Source organism: Mercenaria mercenaria, chromosome 1 (assembly GCF_021730395.1).
Source record: "Mercenaria mercenaria strain notata chromosome 1, MADL_Memer_1, whole genome shotgun sequence".
Taxonomy (NCBI): Eukaryota; Metazoa; Mollusca; class Bivalvia; order Venerida; family Veneridae; genus Mercenaria; species Mercenaria mercenaria.
Window position 1 is genome coordinate 26,808,808 of NC_069361.1, and position 18,797 is coordinate 26,827,604.

The 18,797-nt window shown below is 37.0% G+C and overlaps 1 protein-coding gene across 1 annotated transcript; it reads right to left on the reverse strand.

Annotated features, from left to right (window-relative positions):
• Nucleotides 1-11,682: 11,682 nt before the first annotated feature.
• Nucleotides 11,683-18,796, reverse strand: LOC123543188 (uncharacterized). Its single transcript, XM_045329284.2, has 2 exons — nt 18,741-18,796; nt 11,683-14,055 (listed from the first exon to the last, which is right to left on the reverse strand). Exon 2 carries the CDS (start codon nt 14,001-14,003, stop codon nt 11,922-11,924), a length of 2,082 nt encoding a protein of 693 aa, XP_045185219.2. The 5' UTR covers nt 14,004-14,055; nt 18,741-18,796; the 3' UTR covers nt 11,683-11,921.
• Nucleotide 18,797: the final 1 nt, after the last annotated feature.

The window sequence follows — 18,797 nt, forward strand, 5'->3', positions numbered from 1 at the left end:
ACCTAGAGACAGGTGAGCTTTTGTGACCGTCCGTCAATCACCCACTTTTTCTTGTGCACACGATAAAGACCACATTTTGCAATTGACTTTAATCAAACTTGCACACAACTTGTATTGGCATAATATCTTGATTCCTTTCGAAAACTGGCTTTTGCAGCCATACATAGACTTCATTTATGGTTGGATTTGATACAAACTTGCAAAATATCTTTAACAACAATAGATATTGGATTCCATGATGAATCTGTCAGATCCAATCATAAGTTTTGGAGTTACAGCTCCTGATTTACCCCTGAAAGAGCCAAAATTTGTTAATTTTTACCTTGTGAACATAATAGAAGCGACATTTTACATTAGGTTTTAACCACACTTACACACAACTGAAGTCACAGTAAGATCTCAGTTCCTTTTGAAAACTGGCTAGATTCCTTTATGGGTTCCAGAGTTACTGTCCCTGAAAGGAGCAAACTTTTCTATTTTGGCCCTTTCAGCCTTAAAGAAGTTTCATTTATGCTTTGATTTGGTACGAACTTGCACAGAATGTTTATCTTAATGATCTCTAGGCAAGTTAGAACCTGGGTCCTGTGGGGTAAAAAACTAGGTCATCCGGTCAAATCAAAGGAAAAGCTTATTAACATCCTAGAGGCCACATTAAATTTTATGACCCTATCTTCATGAAACTTGGTCAGAATGTTTATCTTGATGATTCTTATGCCAAGTTCAAAACTGGATCATGTTGGGTCAAAGACAAGGTCATCTACACAAATCAAAGGAAAAGCTTGTTAACATTCTAGAGGCCTTATATATGACCCTTTCTTCATGAAAATGGAAATAAATTTAAGAATGTTTATCTAGATGATCTTTAGGCCTAGTTCGAATCTTGGTCATGTAGGGTTAAAAACTAGGTCACCAGTCAAATCAAAGGAAAAGCTTGTTAACACTGTAGAGGCCACATTTATTACCCTACCTTTATGAAACTTGGTCAGAATGTTTATCATGTTCTTCTTCTTCGTTTGCAATTTATCATGTTCATTTTAAAGCCAGGTTTAACAGGTGAGCGATATAGGTTCATCATGACCCTCCTGTTTTTATGCCCCCGAAGGGAGGCATATAGTTTTTGAACCGTCTGTCAGTCTGTCTGTCCGCAATTTTTGTGTCCGGTCCATATCTTTGTCATCGATGGATGGATTTTCAAATAACTTGGCATGAATATGTACCACAGTAAGATGACGTGTCGCGCGCAAGACCCAGGTCCGTAGCTCAAAGGTCAAGGTCACACTAAGACGTTAAAGGTCATTTTTCATGATACTGCATTCATGTCCGGTCCATATCTTTGTCATCAATGGATGGATTTTCAAATAACTTGGCATGAATGTGTACCACAGTAAGAAGACGTGTCGCTGGCAAGACCCAGGTCCGTAGCTCAAAGGTCAAGGTTACACTTAGACGTTAAAGGTCATTTTTCATGATAGTGCATTCGTGTCCGGTCCATATCTTTGTCATCCATGGATGGATTTTCAAATAACTTGGCATGAATGTGTACCACGGTAAGACGACGTGTCGCGCGCAAGACCCAGGTCCGTAGCTCAAAGGTCAAGGTCACACTTAGACGTTAAAGGTCATATTTCATGATAGTGCATTGATGGGCGTGTCCGGTCCATATCTTTGTCTTTCATGCATGGATTTTAAGATTATTGGGCATGAATGTGTACCACAGTAAGACGACATGTCACGCGCAAGACCCAGGTCCGTAGGTCAAAGGTCCTAAACTCTAACATCCGCCATAACTATTCATTCAAAGTGCCATCCGGGGCATGTGTCATCCTATGGAGACAGCTCTTGTTTTTTAAACAATTTCTTTTCATGAACCAAATTGTGGATCTTACCTATAGATATTGTGAGGTAAAAATATTCCTTAAGAAAAAAAAAAACAGCAAAATTTAGTTAAAATTCCAGAAGATGAGAGTCTTCGTTTGTTTACAAGTCAGAGCCTGACATTGGACGTGAACCAGAGTCTACTGCCTCGGTAGCCTAGTGGAAGAGCGTCCGCTTTGAGTGCAGGAGGTCGTGGGTTCGATCCTCTGCTGCATCATACCAAAGATGTAAACAAGAGGACCATGATGGTCCTGAATCGATCACCTGTCCCCACATGACCCAGTTTTGAACTGAGTATGACGTCGTTTTTTTCTATTATTTGACATTGTGACCTAGTATTTGAGCTCATGTGACCCAGTTTTGAACTTGACCTAGATACCGAGATAAAAATTCTGACCAAGTTTCATGAAGATCCATTGAAAAATATGGCCTCTAGAGAGGTCACAAGGTTTTTCTATTATCTGACCTAATGACCTAGTTTTTGAAGGCACTTGACCCAGTTTCGAACTTGACCTAGATACCATCAAGATGAACATTCTCACCAATTTTCATGAAGATCTCATGAAAAGTACGGCCTCTAGAGAGGTCACAAGGTTTTTCTATTAATTGACGTAAGGACCTAGTTTTTAAAGGCACGTGACCCAGTTTCGAACTTGACCTAGATATCATCAAGGTGAACATTCTGACCAATTTTCATGAAGATCTCATGAAAAGTATGGCCTCTAGAGAGGTCACAAGGTTTTTTTATTTTTAGACCTAATGACCTAGTTTTTGACCACACGTCATCCACTTTCGAACTTGACCAAGACATCATCAAGATGAACATTCTGACTAATTTTCATGAAGATCCATTGAAAAATAAGGCCTCTAGAGAGGTCACAAGGTTTTTCTATTTTTAGACCTAATGACCTAGTTTTTGACCGCACGTGACCCACTTTCGAAATTGACCTAGATATCATCAAAGTGAACATTCAGACCAACTTTCATGAAGATCCATGGAAAAATGGCCTCTAGAGAGGTCACAAGGTTTTTTAGCTCACCTGTCACAAAGTGACAAGATGTGCTTTTGTGATCACGCAGCGTCCGTCGTGCGTGCGTGCGTGCATGCGTAAACTTTTGCTTGTGACCACTCTAGAGGTCACATTTTTCACGGGATCGTTATGAAAGTTGGTCAGAATGTTCATCTTGATGATATCTAGATCAAGTTCGAAACTGGGTCAGGTGCGGTCAAAAACTAGGTCAGTAGGTCTAAAAATAGAAAAACCTTGTGACCTCTCTAGAGGCCATATATTTCACAAGATCTTCATGAAAATTGGTCAGAACGTTACCTTGATGATATCTAGATCAAGTTCGAAACTGGGTCACGTGCCATCAAAAACTAGGTCAGTAGGTCAAATAATAGAAAAACCTTGTGACCTCTCTAAAGGCCATATTTTTCATGGCATCTGTATGAAAGTTGGTCTAAATGTTCATCTTGATGATATCTAGGTCAAGTTCGAAACTGGGTCACGTGCGGTCAAAAACTAGGTCAGTAGGTCTAAAAATAGAAAAACCTTGTGACCTCTCTAGAGTCCATATATTTCATGAGATCTTCATAAAAATTGGTCAGAATGTTCACCTTAATGATATCTAGGTCAAGTTTGAAAGTGGGTCACGTGCCATCAAAAACTAGGTCAGTAGGTCAAATAATAGAAAAACGTTCTGACCTCTCCAGAGGCCATATTTTTCATGGGATCTGTATGAAAGTTGGTCTGAATGTTCATCTTGATGATATCTAGGTCAAGTTCGAAAGTGGGTCACATGCCATCAAAAACTAGGTCAGTAGGTCAAACAATAGAAAAACCTTGTGACCTCTCTAAAGGCCATATTTTTCATGGGATCTGTATGAAAGTTGGTCTGAATGTTCATCTTGATGATATCTAGGTCAAGTTCGAAACAGGGTCATGTGCGGTCAAAAACTAGGTCAGTAGGTCTAAAAACAGAAAAACCTTGTGACCTCCCTAGAGGCCATACTTGTGAATGGATCTCCATAAAAATTGGTCAGAATGTTCATCTTGATGATATCTAAGTCAAGTTTGAAAGTGGGTCACGTGCTGTCAAAAAGTAGGTCAGCAGGTCAAATAATGAAAAAAACGTTGTGACCTCTCTAGAGGCCATATTTTTCATGGGATCTGTATGAAAGTTGGTCTGAATGTTTATCTTGATGATATATAGGTCAAGTTTGAAACTGGGTCAACTGCGATCAAAAACTAGGTCAGTAGGTCTTAAAATAGAAAAACCTTGTGACCTCTCTAGAGGCCATACCCTTGAATGGATCTTCATAAAAATTGGTCAGAATGTTCACCTTGATGATATCTAGGTCAAGTTTGAAACTGGGTCACGTGCCTTAAGAAACTAGGTCAGTAGGTCAAATAATAAAAAAAAACCTTGTGATCTCTAGAAGGCCATACTTTTCATGGGATCTGTATGAAAGTTTGTCTGAATGTTCATCTTGACGATGTCTAGGTCAAGTTTGAAACTGGGTCAACTGCGGTCAAAAACTAGGTCAGTAGGTTTAAAATTAGAAAAATCTTTTTACCTCTCTAGAGGCCATATTTTTCATGGATCTTCATGAAAATTCATCTGAATGTTCACCTTGATGATATCTAGGTCAGTTTCGAAACTGGGCCACGTGCGATCAAAAACTAGGCCAGTAGGCATAAAAATAGAAAAACCTTGTGACCTCTCTAGAGGCCATATTTTACATGAGATCTTAATGAAAATTAGTGAGAATGCTCATCTTGATGATATCTAGGTAAATTTCAAAACAGGGTCAAATACCTTCGAAAACTAGGTCAATAGGTCAAATAGTAGAAAAACCTTGTGACCTCTCTAGAGACCATATTTTTCAATGGATCTTCATGAAAATTGGTCAGAATTTTTATCTTGATAATATATAGGTCAAGTTCAAAACTGGGTCACATGAGCTCAAAAACTAGGTCACTATGTCAAATAATAGAAAAAACGACGTCATACTCAAAACTGGGTCATGTGGGAACAGGTGAGCGATTCAGGACCATCATGGTCCTCTTGTCTATTTTTAGACCTAATGACCTAGTTTTTGACCGCACGTGACCCAGTTTCGAACTTGACCTAGATATCATCAAGATGAACATTCTGACCAATTTTCATGAATATCCATTTAAAAATATGGCCTCTAGGGAGGTCACAAGGTTTTTCTATTTTTAGACCTACTGACCTAGTTTTTGACAGCACGTGACCCACTTTCGAACATGAACTAGATATCATCAAGATGAACATTCTGACCAATTTTCATGAAGATCCATTGAAAAATATGGCCTCTAGAGAGGTCACAAGGTTTTTCTATTTTTAGACCTACTGACCTAGTTTTTGACCGCACGTGACCCACTTTCGAACTTGACCTAGATATCATCAAGATGAACATTCAGACCAATTTTCATGAAGATCCATTGAAAAATATGGCCTCTAGGGAGGTCACAAGGTTTTTCTAGTTTTAGAACTAATGACCTAGTTTTGGATTGCACGTGATCCAGTTTCGAATTTGAACTAGATATCATCAAGATGAACATTCTGATCGATTTTCATGAAGATCCATTGAAAAATATGGCCTCTAGAGAGGTCACAAGGTTTTTCTATTTTTAGACCTACTGACCTAGTTTTGGACAGCACGTGACCCAGTTTCGAACTTGACCTATATATCATCAAGATTAACATTCAGACCAACTTTCATACAGATCCCATGAAAAATATGGCCTCTAGAGAGGTCACAAGGTTTTTATATTATTTGACCTACTGACCTAGTTTTTGACCCCACGTGACCCAGTTTCAAACTTGACCTAGATATCATCAAGTTGAACATTCTGACTAACTTTTATGAAGATCCATTGAAAAATATGGCCTCTAGAGAGGTCACAAGGTTTTTCTATTTTTAGACATACTGACCTAGTTTTTGGCCGCAGTTGACCCAGTTTCGACCTTGACCTAGATATCATCAAGATGAACATTCTGACCAACTTTTATAAAGATCCCATGAAAAATGTGACCTCTAGAGTGGTCACAAGCAAAAGTTTACGCACGGACGACGACGCTGCGCGGTCACAAAAGCTCACACTGTCACTTTGTGACATGTGAGCTAAAAATGGAACTAGTAGATTCTTCACTTGGCACTCAGCTTAAAGAAGTTAGTGCTAGGACTGGTCAGCCCTGTGCCAGTATAATGTGACTGGGTGAGGTATCATGCCACGTGACTACGGCATGATATTCCAGTGAGGCAGCACTATAAAGTTGGGCATTGTGCTCACTGCTACAAGTAGACACAGTTGTTTATATGACTGAAAAATTGTTGAAAAAGACGTTAAACCCGAACACACACTAAATAACTTTCATTTTTTGCCACCCCCTCCCCCATAAAAAACCCCCCAAAAAACACAAGGATTTGAGGGTAGAGGCGCTTAGAGTTACCCTTTTCCGTTACCCACTCCATCCCTAAATAAAATGGTGGTAGAGATACTTAGGGTTACTCTTGTCCATATGTCTGTCTGAATTTGTGTTCTCAAAAAAAATTTGACCCAGGCTCATCAAACCTCAAAGGATTATCATTTAGCATGAAAAGTTGTGCACATAGTGTTTTAACAGGGAATTTACACAGCCAGACCAGAGTTATGGCCCTTGACTTAGTAAAAAATACGCATAATATGGGCCAAAAAGTGTGTTGCAGGTTTCTCGAAATGTATTTGAGTTGGGATTATGAAACATGGAAGTATCATTCAGCATGTGAAGTTGTGCTCCTTGGGTTTTGTTCGAGTTTCACTGTTATAATAATAATACTTTATTTTATGAGGCTGAACATTTGGACAAGCCCAATCTTCCATATGGGCCTCACTGAGCCTGAGTTATTGCCCTTAATTAGCCAAAAACATGCAGGAAAGTTTGGGTTGCATGTATGTTAAAAACTTATCTGACCTAGGGTCATCAAACACAATAGGAATATTATTCAGCATGTGAAGTTGTGCACCTGGGATTTTGGTTGGGATTTTCGATGGCCAGATCAGATCAGAGTTATTGCCCTTTATTTATTTAAAAATATGCATTAAGGGCAAAACTATTTGACTTAGATTCATAAAATATCAAAATATATTTGTATATAGCATGTGAAGTTGTGCATCTGGTATTCTGTTTGGGACTACTCAGACAGACCAGAGTTATGGTTTGTGTTACATACATCTTAATAGATGTTTGAACTAGTCATGAAACCATGTAGAAATATTGGTGGTTGGCTTAGTGACTGAAAAACAATAGGGATTATCTACTTAGCATGTCCAATCCTTCCATGAAGTTTCAATGTTCTTGGTCAAGTTGTTCTGGATCAGAAATTTTTCCATGTTCTGGCCCCTGTGACCTTGACCTCTGAGAGAAATTGCCCCAAATCAATAGGGGTCATCTGCTCTGCATGTTCAATCATCCTATGAAGTTTCAACATTCTGGGTCCAGTGGTTCTAGAGTTATGGAAATGGTTTTCCATGTTCAGTCCCCTGTGACCTTGACCTTTGATCCAGTGACACTGAAAATAAAAGGAGTCATCTACTCCATAAGTCCTATCAACTTATGAAGTTTAAAGGTTCTAGATCAAATGATTCTCCAGTTATTAATCAGAAATAGTTTTCCATGTTCTGGCCCTTATGACCTCGACTTTCAATCAAGTGGTCCAAAAACCAGTATGGGTAATCTACTTTGCATGTCCAATCATCTTATGAAGTTTCAACATTCTGATTCCAGTGGTTCTCCAGTTATTGTTCAGAAATGATTTTTCCTTTTTGACCTTGACCTTTAATCAAGTGACCCAAAAATCAATATGACTAATCTATTATACATGTCCAATCATCCTTAGACCTATGAATTTCAACATTCTGGATAAAATGGTTCCTTAAGTGTTGACTGGAAATGGTTTTCCATGTTCTGGCCCCTGTGAATGTGACCTTTTAGCAAATGGCCCCAAAATCTATAGAGGTCATCTATTCTGCATGTACAATCATCCTGAGAAGTTTCAACATGAGTTTAGTGGTTCTCCAGTTATTGATTGGAAATAGTTTTCCAAGTTCTGGCCCCTGTGACATTGACCTTTGATCTAGTGACTCCGAATTCAATAGGGGTCATCTACTCTGCATGTCCAATCATCCTATGAAGTTTCAACATTCTGATTCTAGTGGTTCTCCAGTTATTGATCAGAAACAGTTTTTCATGTTCTGGCCCCTGTGACCTTGACCTTTAATCATGTGATCCCAAAGTCAAAAGGGGTCATCTATTCTGCATGTCCAATAATCCTATGAAGTTTCAACATTCTGGGTCAAGTGGTTCCCCAATTATTGATCGGAAACGGTTTTCCATATTCTGGCCCGAGACCTTGACCTTTTAGCATGTGGCCTCAAAATCAGTAGGTGTCATCTATTCTGCATGGCCAATTATCCTACAAAGTTTCAACATTCTGGGTTTAAGTGGTTCTCCAGTTTACTGATCGAAAATGGTTTTCCATGTTCTGGCCCCTGTGACCTTGACCTTTGATCAAGTGATCCCAAAATCAGTAGGGGTCATCTATTCTGTGAGCCCTATCACCCTATGGTGATTGAAGGTACTAAGTCAAATGGTTCCACAGTTACTGATCGGAAATGAAGTGTGATGGATGAACGAACAGAAGAGCTGACAGGGCAAAAACAGTATGTCTCCCCTAGTGGTGGTAGTGGGGGGGAGGGAGGGGGGATAAATTTAAAACTGAGACTTACAGAAGCAAGGAAATATACTTAGGATTTCTCGCTAATAATCATTTTCCAGACAGTCTTGTTTCTTTTATTCTGAACACCTCTTTTTCTATTCATGATATTTCTAGTTTATAGCCAGAATATTTTAAGTATAAAGATTGCTATTGTACTTGTCCTTGCCTTGGAGATGTCATTGACATTGCGCTCAGTGTTATGCCAAGTTTCTCAGTATCATTATATCATTTTAACTACTATTAACATCAAATCACACATTGTCACCTCAGTGCTAAAAGTGGATCACTCCATTGACTTAAAGGACTTATTCACTTTTTGCACTAAAGTGATGGCATAAGGATTGGTATGAGGTTGACATCTTCTGGTTAAGGATCAGGTCGCCAAACAGTCAAGGTCACTGTGGTTAAATATTGCAGTAGTTAGCTGACAAGCTTCTTAATTTCAAAATTTCTTTTTAACTATTGTCCCTACAGTCAATAAACCACACACAAGGACTGCTCTTGTTAGGGGCATAACTCTTTTGGTTTAGTGTCAGGAACTCCAATCATCAAAGTTGCTGTGGTAAGATTTTATGACAGCATTGATTAAAGTTTATAAATTATGTTTTTTTTCAATGCCACAGCATCTTTTTAAGCTAATTTACAGCATATATAATTCTTGATATCTTAGCTCTACCTGCATTCATCTCACCTTTATATCTAGCACCCTCCTCCTGCTCCCAGTTCATGCCCTCTGCACATTGCCAACTACGTACAAGATGACTTAAAGACTATATCGGACAGGTTCTATTTGAGAGTGCTCAATTAACTCCCTTTGTGTAGCAATTTTTCAAAGGTGTTTTTCCCAGCAAATTGTTATCATCATTATGAAAACTGATTAAAGAATAAGGAAAACCAGAGATTTTTTTCCAGTAAAATCACTTCAGATACTGGTCAACATTGTAAAATGCCATAAAGGGCCGTAACTCCAGTGAAAGTCACTATAATCATAACATTCCAACCATGTAGATAACTAGGCTTGGAATTGATTATTTCAGTGAAGTTTGGTGGAATTCGAAGCAGTGGTATAGGAGCACAGACATCATAGAATTTGACAAATAAAGCGTCACAACTCCACTGAAAATCATTAAACCAGAACATGCTGATGTATACAAATATGCTTCACACTGATCACTTGTAAGATTTGTTGAAATTCAGACAAAAGGTACATGGTAGTGTAAACACTGTAAATTACTTCAAATCAAGGGCCATAACTCTGGTGAAAATCACTGAACCAGAACAAGCCAATGATATGCGTAACTAGGTTTTGCACTGATAAATTCTGTATGGCTAATGGTGCAAGAAAAGTTGCATCATAACACTTGACAAATAAAGGGCCTTAACTCCACTGATAATCAGTAAAATAGAATATGCCCATAATATGCACAACTTAACTTGGCAATGATCACTTTTGTGAAGTTTGCAGTAATCTCTCCTGGTATTATTGATGCAGTTGCACGGACAAGGTAAAATAGGATAAATCAAGGGCTGTATCTACACTGAAAATCACTGAACCAAAACATGCTGACAATATGCACAATTAGGGCCTGACACTGGTCACTCCTGTAAGGTTAGGTGAAAATATTTTGACAAGAAATTGAAGAATCAAGTTTCTTATGTCACATTTGACAGTAAACTCTCTGTGAATAATATTTAAATTACTTAGATGAAAAGTAAGTGCACATAACTGTTACGAAATCAATCTTCTGGTAAATGAAGTATATTAATGTAAAGAATGTAAATTCTTATCTTTGTCTTTCTTAAAAAGTACTTATAAAATGTCAGTGTTTTACTTAAATTTTTGATGGATATTTGGTGAAATTAGCGAAAGATTTAAGTGATTTAAGTGAAAACTGCTGCTCAAATGCAAATGCCCACCAACTCAACCCTTGTAAACACTCACTGAAGTCTGAGGCTGATCAGCATCGGTGGTCACGTGTTTATCTCATATAATTCCTAGCAACTTACCACAACAGAATTTTTATCAAACTCAACAGGTAAGTCTCGGTTAATCTTTTAATTTCTTTTCATTATATACTAGAAATCTATGTTTTGAGTGTTTTAAAATGTAGTTGCTAATGTAAGACTCTTTCATTCTTTTGACAGCCATTTTAACAGAATTTCATGACATCAATCTACACAATGAATGTAAAATATTCTGGTTGCCTAAAATTGAATGTATGAAATGCTGTCATAAATTATTCAGAATTCAACCTTTACTTTATATTCTGTTCATGTAAACTGCAAAATATGCATAAAACATTAATGTTGGTAAAATATAAATGTTACATTGAATGTCACAACTTCTGACAGACATCAGTTCTGATATCTTTTATCGCTAACATCTTTTTTGACGAACACAATACTTTTTAAAGTTAATGGATAAGCCTTTACTAAAACAACCATTCTTGAAGAGAATAACAAAGAATATCATTTCAATGAACAGAACTACAAAAATTATGTAGTAAAAAGATACCTTTAAATATACATTATGTTGAGTGCTAATATCATCTGATAAGTTAGACAGAAATGACATCAACAACATTAGGGAATGTCTTGCAGTTCTTACTGTGCAACCTATTGCTCAGCGGCCAGTCTGTTACTTACAGATTCTGTATTAATTGAACAAAATCATTTTCAGATTATATCAATCATTATATCGAACACTTCATGTTACTGAAAACAAACTTGTTGTGAACATGTTTTGGTTGTGGACAAACATTCTGATCGGAGAACTGTCAGAAAATTTGGACTCTATTGCCAGCAAGGTTTTTCTATAATTTGACCTTGTGCTTTAGCTTTTGACCCCCTATGTCCTATTATGAGATACATCCAAGATTTACTAGTTCGATTAATATTCATTTAGAGTGTCAATAGCTGTACCATTAATAGACTTACGAAACACGACAGATACATGTTGATCACAATAATAGCAATACTTGAGCACTTTGTGTCCAGGTAGGTAAAAAATAAAGCATATCCTCATTAATAGTTTTACTTTTTTATAATATTACTTCAGTATAAAAATAAGTACAAAATCTTATAATATAAGCCAATGAAACATGAATTACTAACAAGAACCTGGCTCTATTAAACAGGCTTTTCTTATTCAGTAATTATTCTGTAGCTGAACATACTAAAGCTGAAAGATTTTGCAAAATGTTACTAAAACGCAACTGACTATCTTTAAAGTTGCTACTGTCTTTCTGTATCTTTTTTTTCAAATATATTTGTCTGAATCATTTACATATAAAGTGATCTTTTTATTTTTGATAACGAAATGTCCAATTCTTTTGCCGCATGAGGACATTAATCTCTTACTAACACAACCTGCATATAGTCTGGTGACCGCTGGAAATGGCGGAGGAGGATGTTCCTTTATCACTGGCTCTAAATCTGTTTGAAAAGACACTTCAGTGAGAGAACTAAGTTCACCAAGATCACCTTCAAGAATCCATAGAGATCCTCCACCACCAGCCTGCTGTTTGATACCACATGGGTACTTGCTTAAATCCATGTTCAAACTTCCAGGAAGTTTATTCTCAGTACTTGAAATAATAACTGAATCCTCGTTAACTTTCCTTAAAATACTAGACTTGAATTTGTACTCGTACAAGATTTCAATACAATCATCGCCACCTGTTTGGAGAGTCTTAACTGAACACAAGACAAAGCTATCCTTACTCTCTATCAGCAGGTACTTATCAAAATTGTAGTGACTTTTATACTCGGCAAGTAACGTAACTGGCTGCGGAGAATCGGAATCAAGGTCAACAACAAATACACTTTCCCAACATCCCGAATAATGCACAACAAGCATTTCATTGGTTGTCTGACTAACAGCCACATTCATCTTCACAACCTCGTCTGTATTAATAGCACTATATCGTAATCGTGACGCAGCTGGTGTTTCAAACAGAAATTCCCACGTCTCTCCATCGTCTTGTAGTACATAACAACAAAAGACTACTTCTGTGAAGTTTATTGACAGATAATCATCGTGTAAAGGTATTCTCTTTCCTACTAACAAATATATTTTATTACTTCCACCTAAAACAAAGGTTCTGTAATGTTTCAATGATGCTGAATTATATAAACCTACATCAGCATCTGCTACATCAACGTCTGCTGCATCAATTCTTTTCCAAACATTTTCCCGATAGTTAAACAAATAGAGCTTTTTCTCATATGGCTTCAGAAATCCAATGTTTTCCCTGAAAATGATCATTTCATAGGGAACTTCAGCAGTGAAATCTGTAAGAAACTTAGGTAAATGTTCACCTTCAAACAGCCGAGCAAGATGATACCAACTTTTAGTTTCAGGAACATAAGAACAAATGTCTAGTAAAGCTTTATTTTCAGTAGCAAAAGGTGATCCAAGGTTTCCATTTATTTCATTTTCTAAATAGTTCTTCAAGATACATGATGCTGGTGACAGAGTTATCAAAACTCTCTCCAACTCACCTATGTCTTTATCCAATAGTTCATGTGATTTGTCCTTAGTTTTTGTACCTTTTGCCTTTTTAAGAAAGGTGCCTACTTTCTTACGTATCTTGTCACAAGTTTTCAGATGTACCAAATTTTCACACTCCTTCTGAAGTAAATCGAATTCAATTTTGCTGTCAATGTTGACAAGATCCACACATAAATCAACCATGTACAAGGCAACATCAACATGTTCTTGTGTTTGACCTTTTCCAACCCATTTCAATGCAAACTGGAGAATATGAAAGGTTGAACAATGCTTTAGATAACCTTTCTTAAGCAAATGCAGTACTTCCTCTGGCGATAACTGAAACGTTTCACAATCCGTTATCATGAAATCATGAAACCTCCGTCTCAAGAATGGTGCGGTCTTTTTCTCTATACCTGATAAATTATACGCAACAGCATCTAGGTAGTATTTCAAGCTAAATTGGAGGCATATTGTACTTTCCATATAATCAACGCATAGCTGTTGAACCTCTTGCAACAAAAAGAAGAAAGACAACTTCACCAAGATTCCAACATTTCTGTTATTTATTTCAATCTCTCCTGTATACATATATTCTAAGATAGTTTCTAATGTTGCAACATCATCTGTGACTTCTGTAAGATCAATCTCTTGCATTGAACTTTCAACGAAACATCCAGCAAACATTGACTTAAAGTAGGCACTACTGACTGCTAAAACACACCGATGTGCATAAACCTTGCGCCTACCTATGTTCAGGGTAACATCACAAAGGACTTCCTCCTTTCTGAGTTGGTTCAGCCCCTTCAACACTGTGCCATTAAAGTCTCCAGGACAAAAGAACTTCATGTTGGTCAGTTATTGATATAAGGTAAGAAGAATACTCCCACTGGTAGTTTATCTGAAATATATAAAACAATAATGTCTGTATTAGCAGTTACCTTTAATGGAAAACTAAACTTTAGCAAAGCTTGGATAATGTTTTAATATTGTTTTATTTTTGCTACTATACATATAACTTTACACTATGACATAAGACTGTGAATATTAACCAGGATAATCTTCTGTTAACCAGGATCACCTCACCATAGAATCAGTTAACCGGGATCATCTTCCCATTGAATCAGTTAACCAGGATCATTTTCCAAAAAATAGATTAACCAGGATCACTCTCTATAGGATTGGTTATTCAGGATCATTTCACTATAGAATCAGTTAACCAGGAACACCTCCCTTATAGAATCAGTTAACTAGGATCATACCCTGATAGAACCAGTTAACCAGAATCGTATTCCGACAGAACCATTCAACCGGGATCATCTCCTGACAGAATCAGTTAACCAGGATCATTTTCCAATACAATCAGTTAATTAAATAATCTCCTGATAGAATCAGTTAACAAGGATCATATTCTGATAGAATCAGTTAACCAGGATCATTTCCCCATAGAAACAGTTAACTAAAATCCCCTTATAGGATCACAAGTTAACCAGGATCACCTCCTTATAGTATTACCTAACCAGGATCATCTCCATGTAGAATCAGTAAACCAGGAACACCTCCCTTATAGAATCAGTTAACCAGGATCATCTCCTGATAGAATCAGTTAACCAAAATCACGTTCCAATAGAATAAGTTAACCATGTTCATTTCCCTATAGAATTTGTTAACCAGGATCATCTTCCAAAGAGTCATTTAACCATTATCATTTTCCAAAGAATCAATTAACCAGGATCATCTCCTGACAGAATCAGTTAACCAGGATCACGGTCAAAACATTATTAAAGGGACATGATGAAAAAGCATCAAAGTTAACCAGGATCATGGTCAAAACATTATTAAAGGGACACGGTGAAAAAGCATCAATATTAAACTGAAATTCTTAGCAAAAAGGGGGCATAATTCATGAAATACTGGTGCAAGAGCTATGGCCCTTGTGTCAAATGATGTGAGTGAGGATGTGGAACAACTACTTTAAGTTGAAATCAAATCAATTTAGTAATAACCAAGAAAGAGCGAAAGTACACCAAAACTTTAATCTAAAATTCTAAGTAAATGGGGAGGGGGAGATAATTCGTGAAATATTGGTGCAAGAGTTATGGTCCTTGTGTCATTGATATGAGTGATGATGTTGAACAACTATTTTATAACCATCTGTGTAAAAACAGAGATATATATAGTAAAAATGCATCAAAATGAACCTTAAATTCTAAGTAAAATTGGGGGCGGGGGCCAGATTCATGAATAATTGGTGCCGGAGTTATGGACCTTGTATCATATGATGTGGAACAACTACTATTAGTTTGAATCAAATCCATATAGTAATAAGTGAGATAGAGGGAAACTCACCAAAACTTTAACCTGAAATTTTAAGTAAAAATGGGTCAAATGAATGAGACGGTGAATACTTACATTTCACTTTGCATGCAAACTATTTGTTAATTGTTTTTTAATTCTTGAAATAGACTTTGTCTTTTCATACATTTCATAAAGTTGCATTTTGTACAAGCGACAAGACATTTTTAACAGACAAAATGTAAGTTCAGGTATTCTTGGCTTTAACACACCTGCTAAGAAATAGCATTGAGGCACACAATTACGAACTCCAGTACAGTGTTGCTTTCCCTATTTGGTGCAGCCCGATCAATTGGAGCCAAGTCATGTATATTCATTTTTGAATTCTGCTGTACAAAGTTTATCTCTTGATATTTGAATATTTTACATTTTGTTTGTAATACAAGTAAAACAAGACGGCCATGATGGCCCTAGATAACCTACCTGAAATGCAGAGCTAAAACATGCTACCGAGTGTGCAGCATTGGAAGAGGACCAAAATATGCTCCAGGTAATTCAAGAGGTGATGAAAGTTAATTACATGAATTAGTGTGACAGATCTATATCAAATAGTCTTTAAAATTGGGCTGAAAGAACATGCATATAGACAACTGGTGCAGGCTTAGGATATTTTGGAAGGTCTCTTTAAAATAGTTCTATTTTTACCTTGCAACCTCTTAAAAGGGCCAAGTGCATTCGTTTTCATAAATTGGGAGAGGATATCTTATAATATGATGCTACAGACCAAGTTTGATGGAAACGCATCCATGACTTCATGAGAAGTAGTTTTAAAGCTACATCTAGTTTTATCTTAAGCTGCCCCCAATAGGGGCCAAGCAATGATGCTACAGATCAAGTTTGATGGAGATCCATCAAGTGTTTCATGAGTATAAGTCATTTAAAGGCAAATTTTCTATGTTTGCTCTAGCTGCCCATGAAAGCACTAAGGGCCCCTATTTGAACAAAATTGGGAGAGGACCTTATAATGATGCAACCCCATTTGAACAAAGTTGGGAGATGACCTTATAATGATGCTAAAAATCAAGTTTGAAGAAGATCCACCAAATGTTCCATGACCAGAAGTCATTTAAAGGTATTTCTATTTTTGCTCCTCTAGCTGCCCCTGAAAGAGGCCAAATGCCCCCATTTGAACAAAATTGGGAGAGGACCTTGTAATGATGCTAAAGATCAAATCTGATAAAGATTCATCCAGCAGTTCATCAGAAGAGGTTGTTTAATTTTTTTCTATTTTTAGCTCTAGCGGCCCTTTAAAAAAAAAAAGCCAAGTGCCCCCATTTAAACAAAACTGGGTAAGGACCTTATAAATGATGCTACAGGCCAAGTTTGATGGAGATCTATCTAGCGGTTCATGAACAGAAGTCATTTAAATGTTTTTCTATTGTATACCATTTACCTTTTCATAATAAGCAGAAGAAACTTTTAAGATAGGTTATTCTCTAGAATAACTAAATATTATAAGACCTGACATAACCTGTATCCTGCACTTTAAAAGTTCATTTTAATTAATTGATATTTTACATTTTTTTTATATTGGGTATCCGCTTTACCCTAAAGCACTGTACTCTTTATAATAAACCAAGGCCTATGTGGCATATAATATGATAAAAACTGAAACAAAAATTCACCCGAGGGGTTGTTTCAAAAGGCTTTATTTTATAGGCTGTATACCAATAAAAGAAATTGTTCTTTGTTTCATATAAAATTCATCTACTTCAGACCAATTTTGTTACAGTTTCTAGATTTTCACTCCGTCGTAGACCTATTTTCCACAAGATATCCATACATTTGCTTCAAGAAAACGAAAAGAAAAAGGGGTGTTGAATAGTATGCAGTGAAATGCAAGTCAACTGAAGTCAGGTACCCTCATATTGCCGCATTTCAGAAAGCGGTCCGCAGAATAAACACCCTACTTTCGTTTTCAAGTAAACAACTCGAAAACATGCGAGTATTAGCATGAAACGTGTCCTATTTTATGTAAAACTCATTCCACGAGTGAAATAATGCCCATTTGGCCCCCGATTTACTCGCAAATGCGCGAAAAATGGAAAAATTAGGATCTATTTATTAGGGACTTCTTTCGACTACACCATAGTATACCTTACAGTCAAGTCCTCATCTGATGCCCAAACACTACAAAAAGATTTGTACGCCCTTGAAAAGTGGGAACAGGACTGGTCAATGGAATTCAATCCAGACAAGTGTGAGGTGCTGAGAATTACTTGCAAACGAAACCCTGTCATGTTTCCTTACACCCTGCATGACAAGGAACTGAAATCTACCGATACCGCTAAATACTTAGGTGTTACACTAACTAAAGACTTAAACTGGTCTGAACATATTAATACTATTTCCTCTAAAGCAAACAACTCTCTTAAATTCATCAAAAGAAATGTTCAGACAACAAACAAAAAGGTCAAAGAGAAAGCCTATAACACCTATGTCCGTCCACAACTCGAGTATTGCTCATCCATCTGGCACCCCTGGCAAAAGTCCCTCTCATACAAAGTCGAAAAAGTGCAAAGATCAGCTGCACGGTTTATCTTTAACGACTATAACTATACAAGCAGTGTAACCCAGATGATTAACACCCTAAACTGGCAAACTTTAGAACAACGGCGCATACAATCTTCTCTCATCTATTTTTACAAAATCCGAACAAATCATGTATGCGTCGACCATAACCATCTAACACCGACCAGAAACCTGAACTACCTAATTCCACAGTCCCGTACTCAATACCACATGAATTCCTTCTTCCCCCGTACAGTCAGACTATGGAATGGCCTTCCCCAATATGTACAGTCCAGCCCCAGCCTCAACATATTTGCTGAGCGGCTGGCCACTGTACATCTGCAGTAACTTCCTTCACTATGTTTTTTAACTTAGCACCTGTAGTAATTTTTATTCTTTGCACCTAATGAGTTTTCTCATTTTTAACACTGCCCAGACAAGCGCCTTCCAGTCATAATCGTTAATGATTGTTGGAAGTATCATGTAGATGTAGATGTACACCACGGAAGCACATTTTGGACAGAATTACTGCATTATAACCTATAAAGAACATTAGAAAAGAACTTTCTTTTTTGCCAGTAATTTCTTATGAGCATTTAATGCCATGACATTGTTCTCTTTGTGTGTATGAGTTACGGACCGGCAACAAACTATAAATCTCTTCCTGTGAAACATCGGCAGGGCCATGAAAAATAACTTTTATAACTAAGAAAGTTTTACCACTTCTCTCATTCTTCCTCTCGCTTTGTGATTTTCACGACTACTTAGTTCTAACGA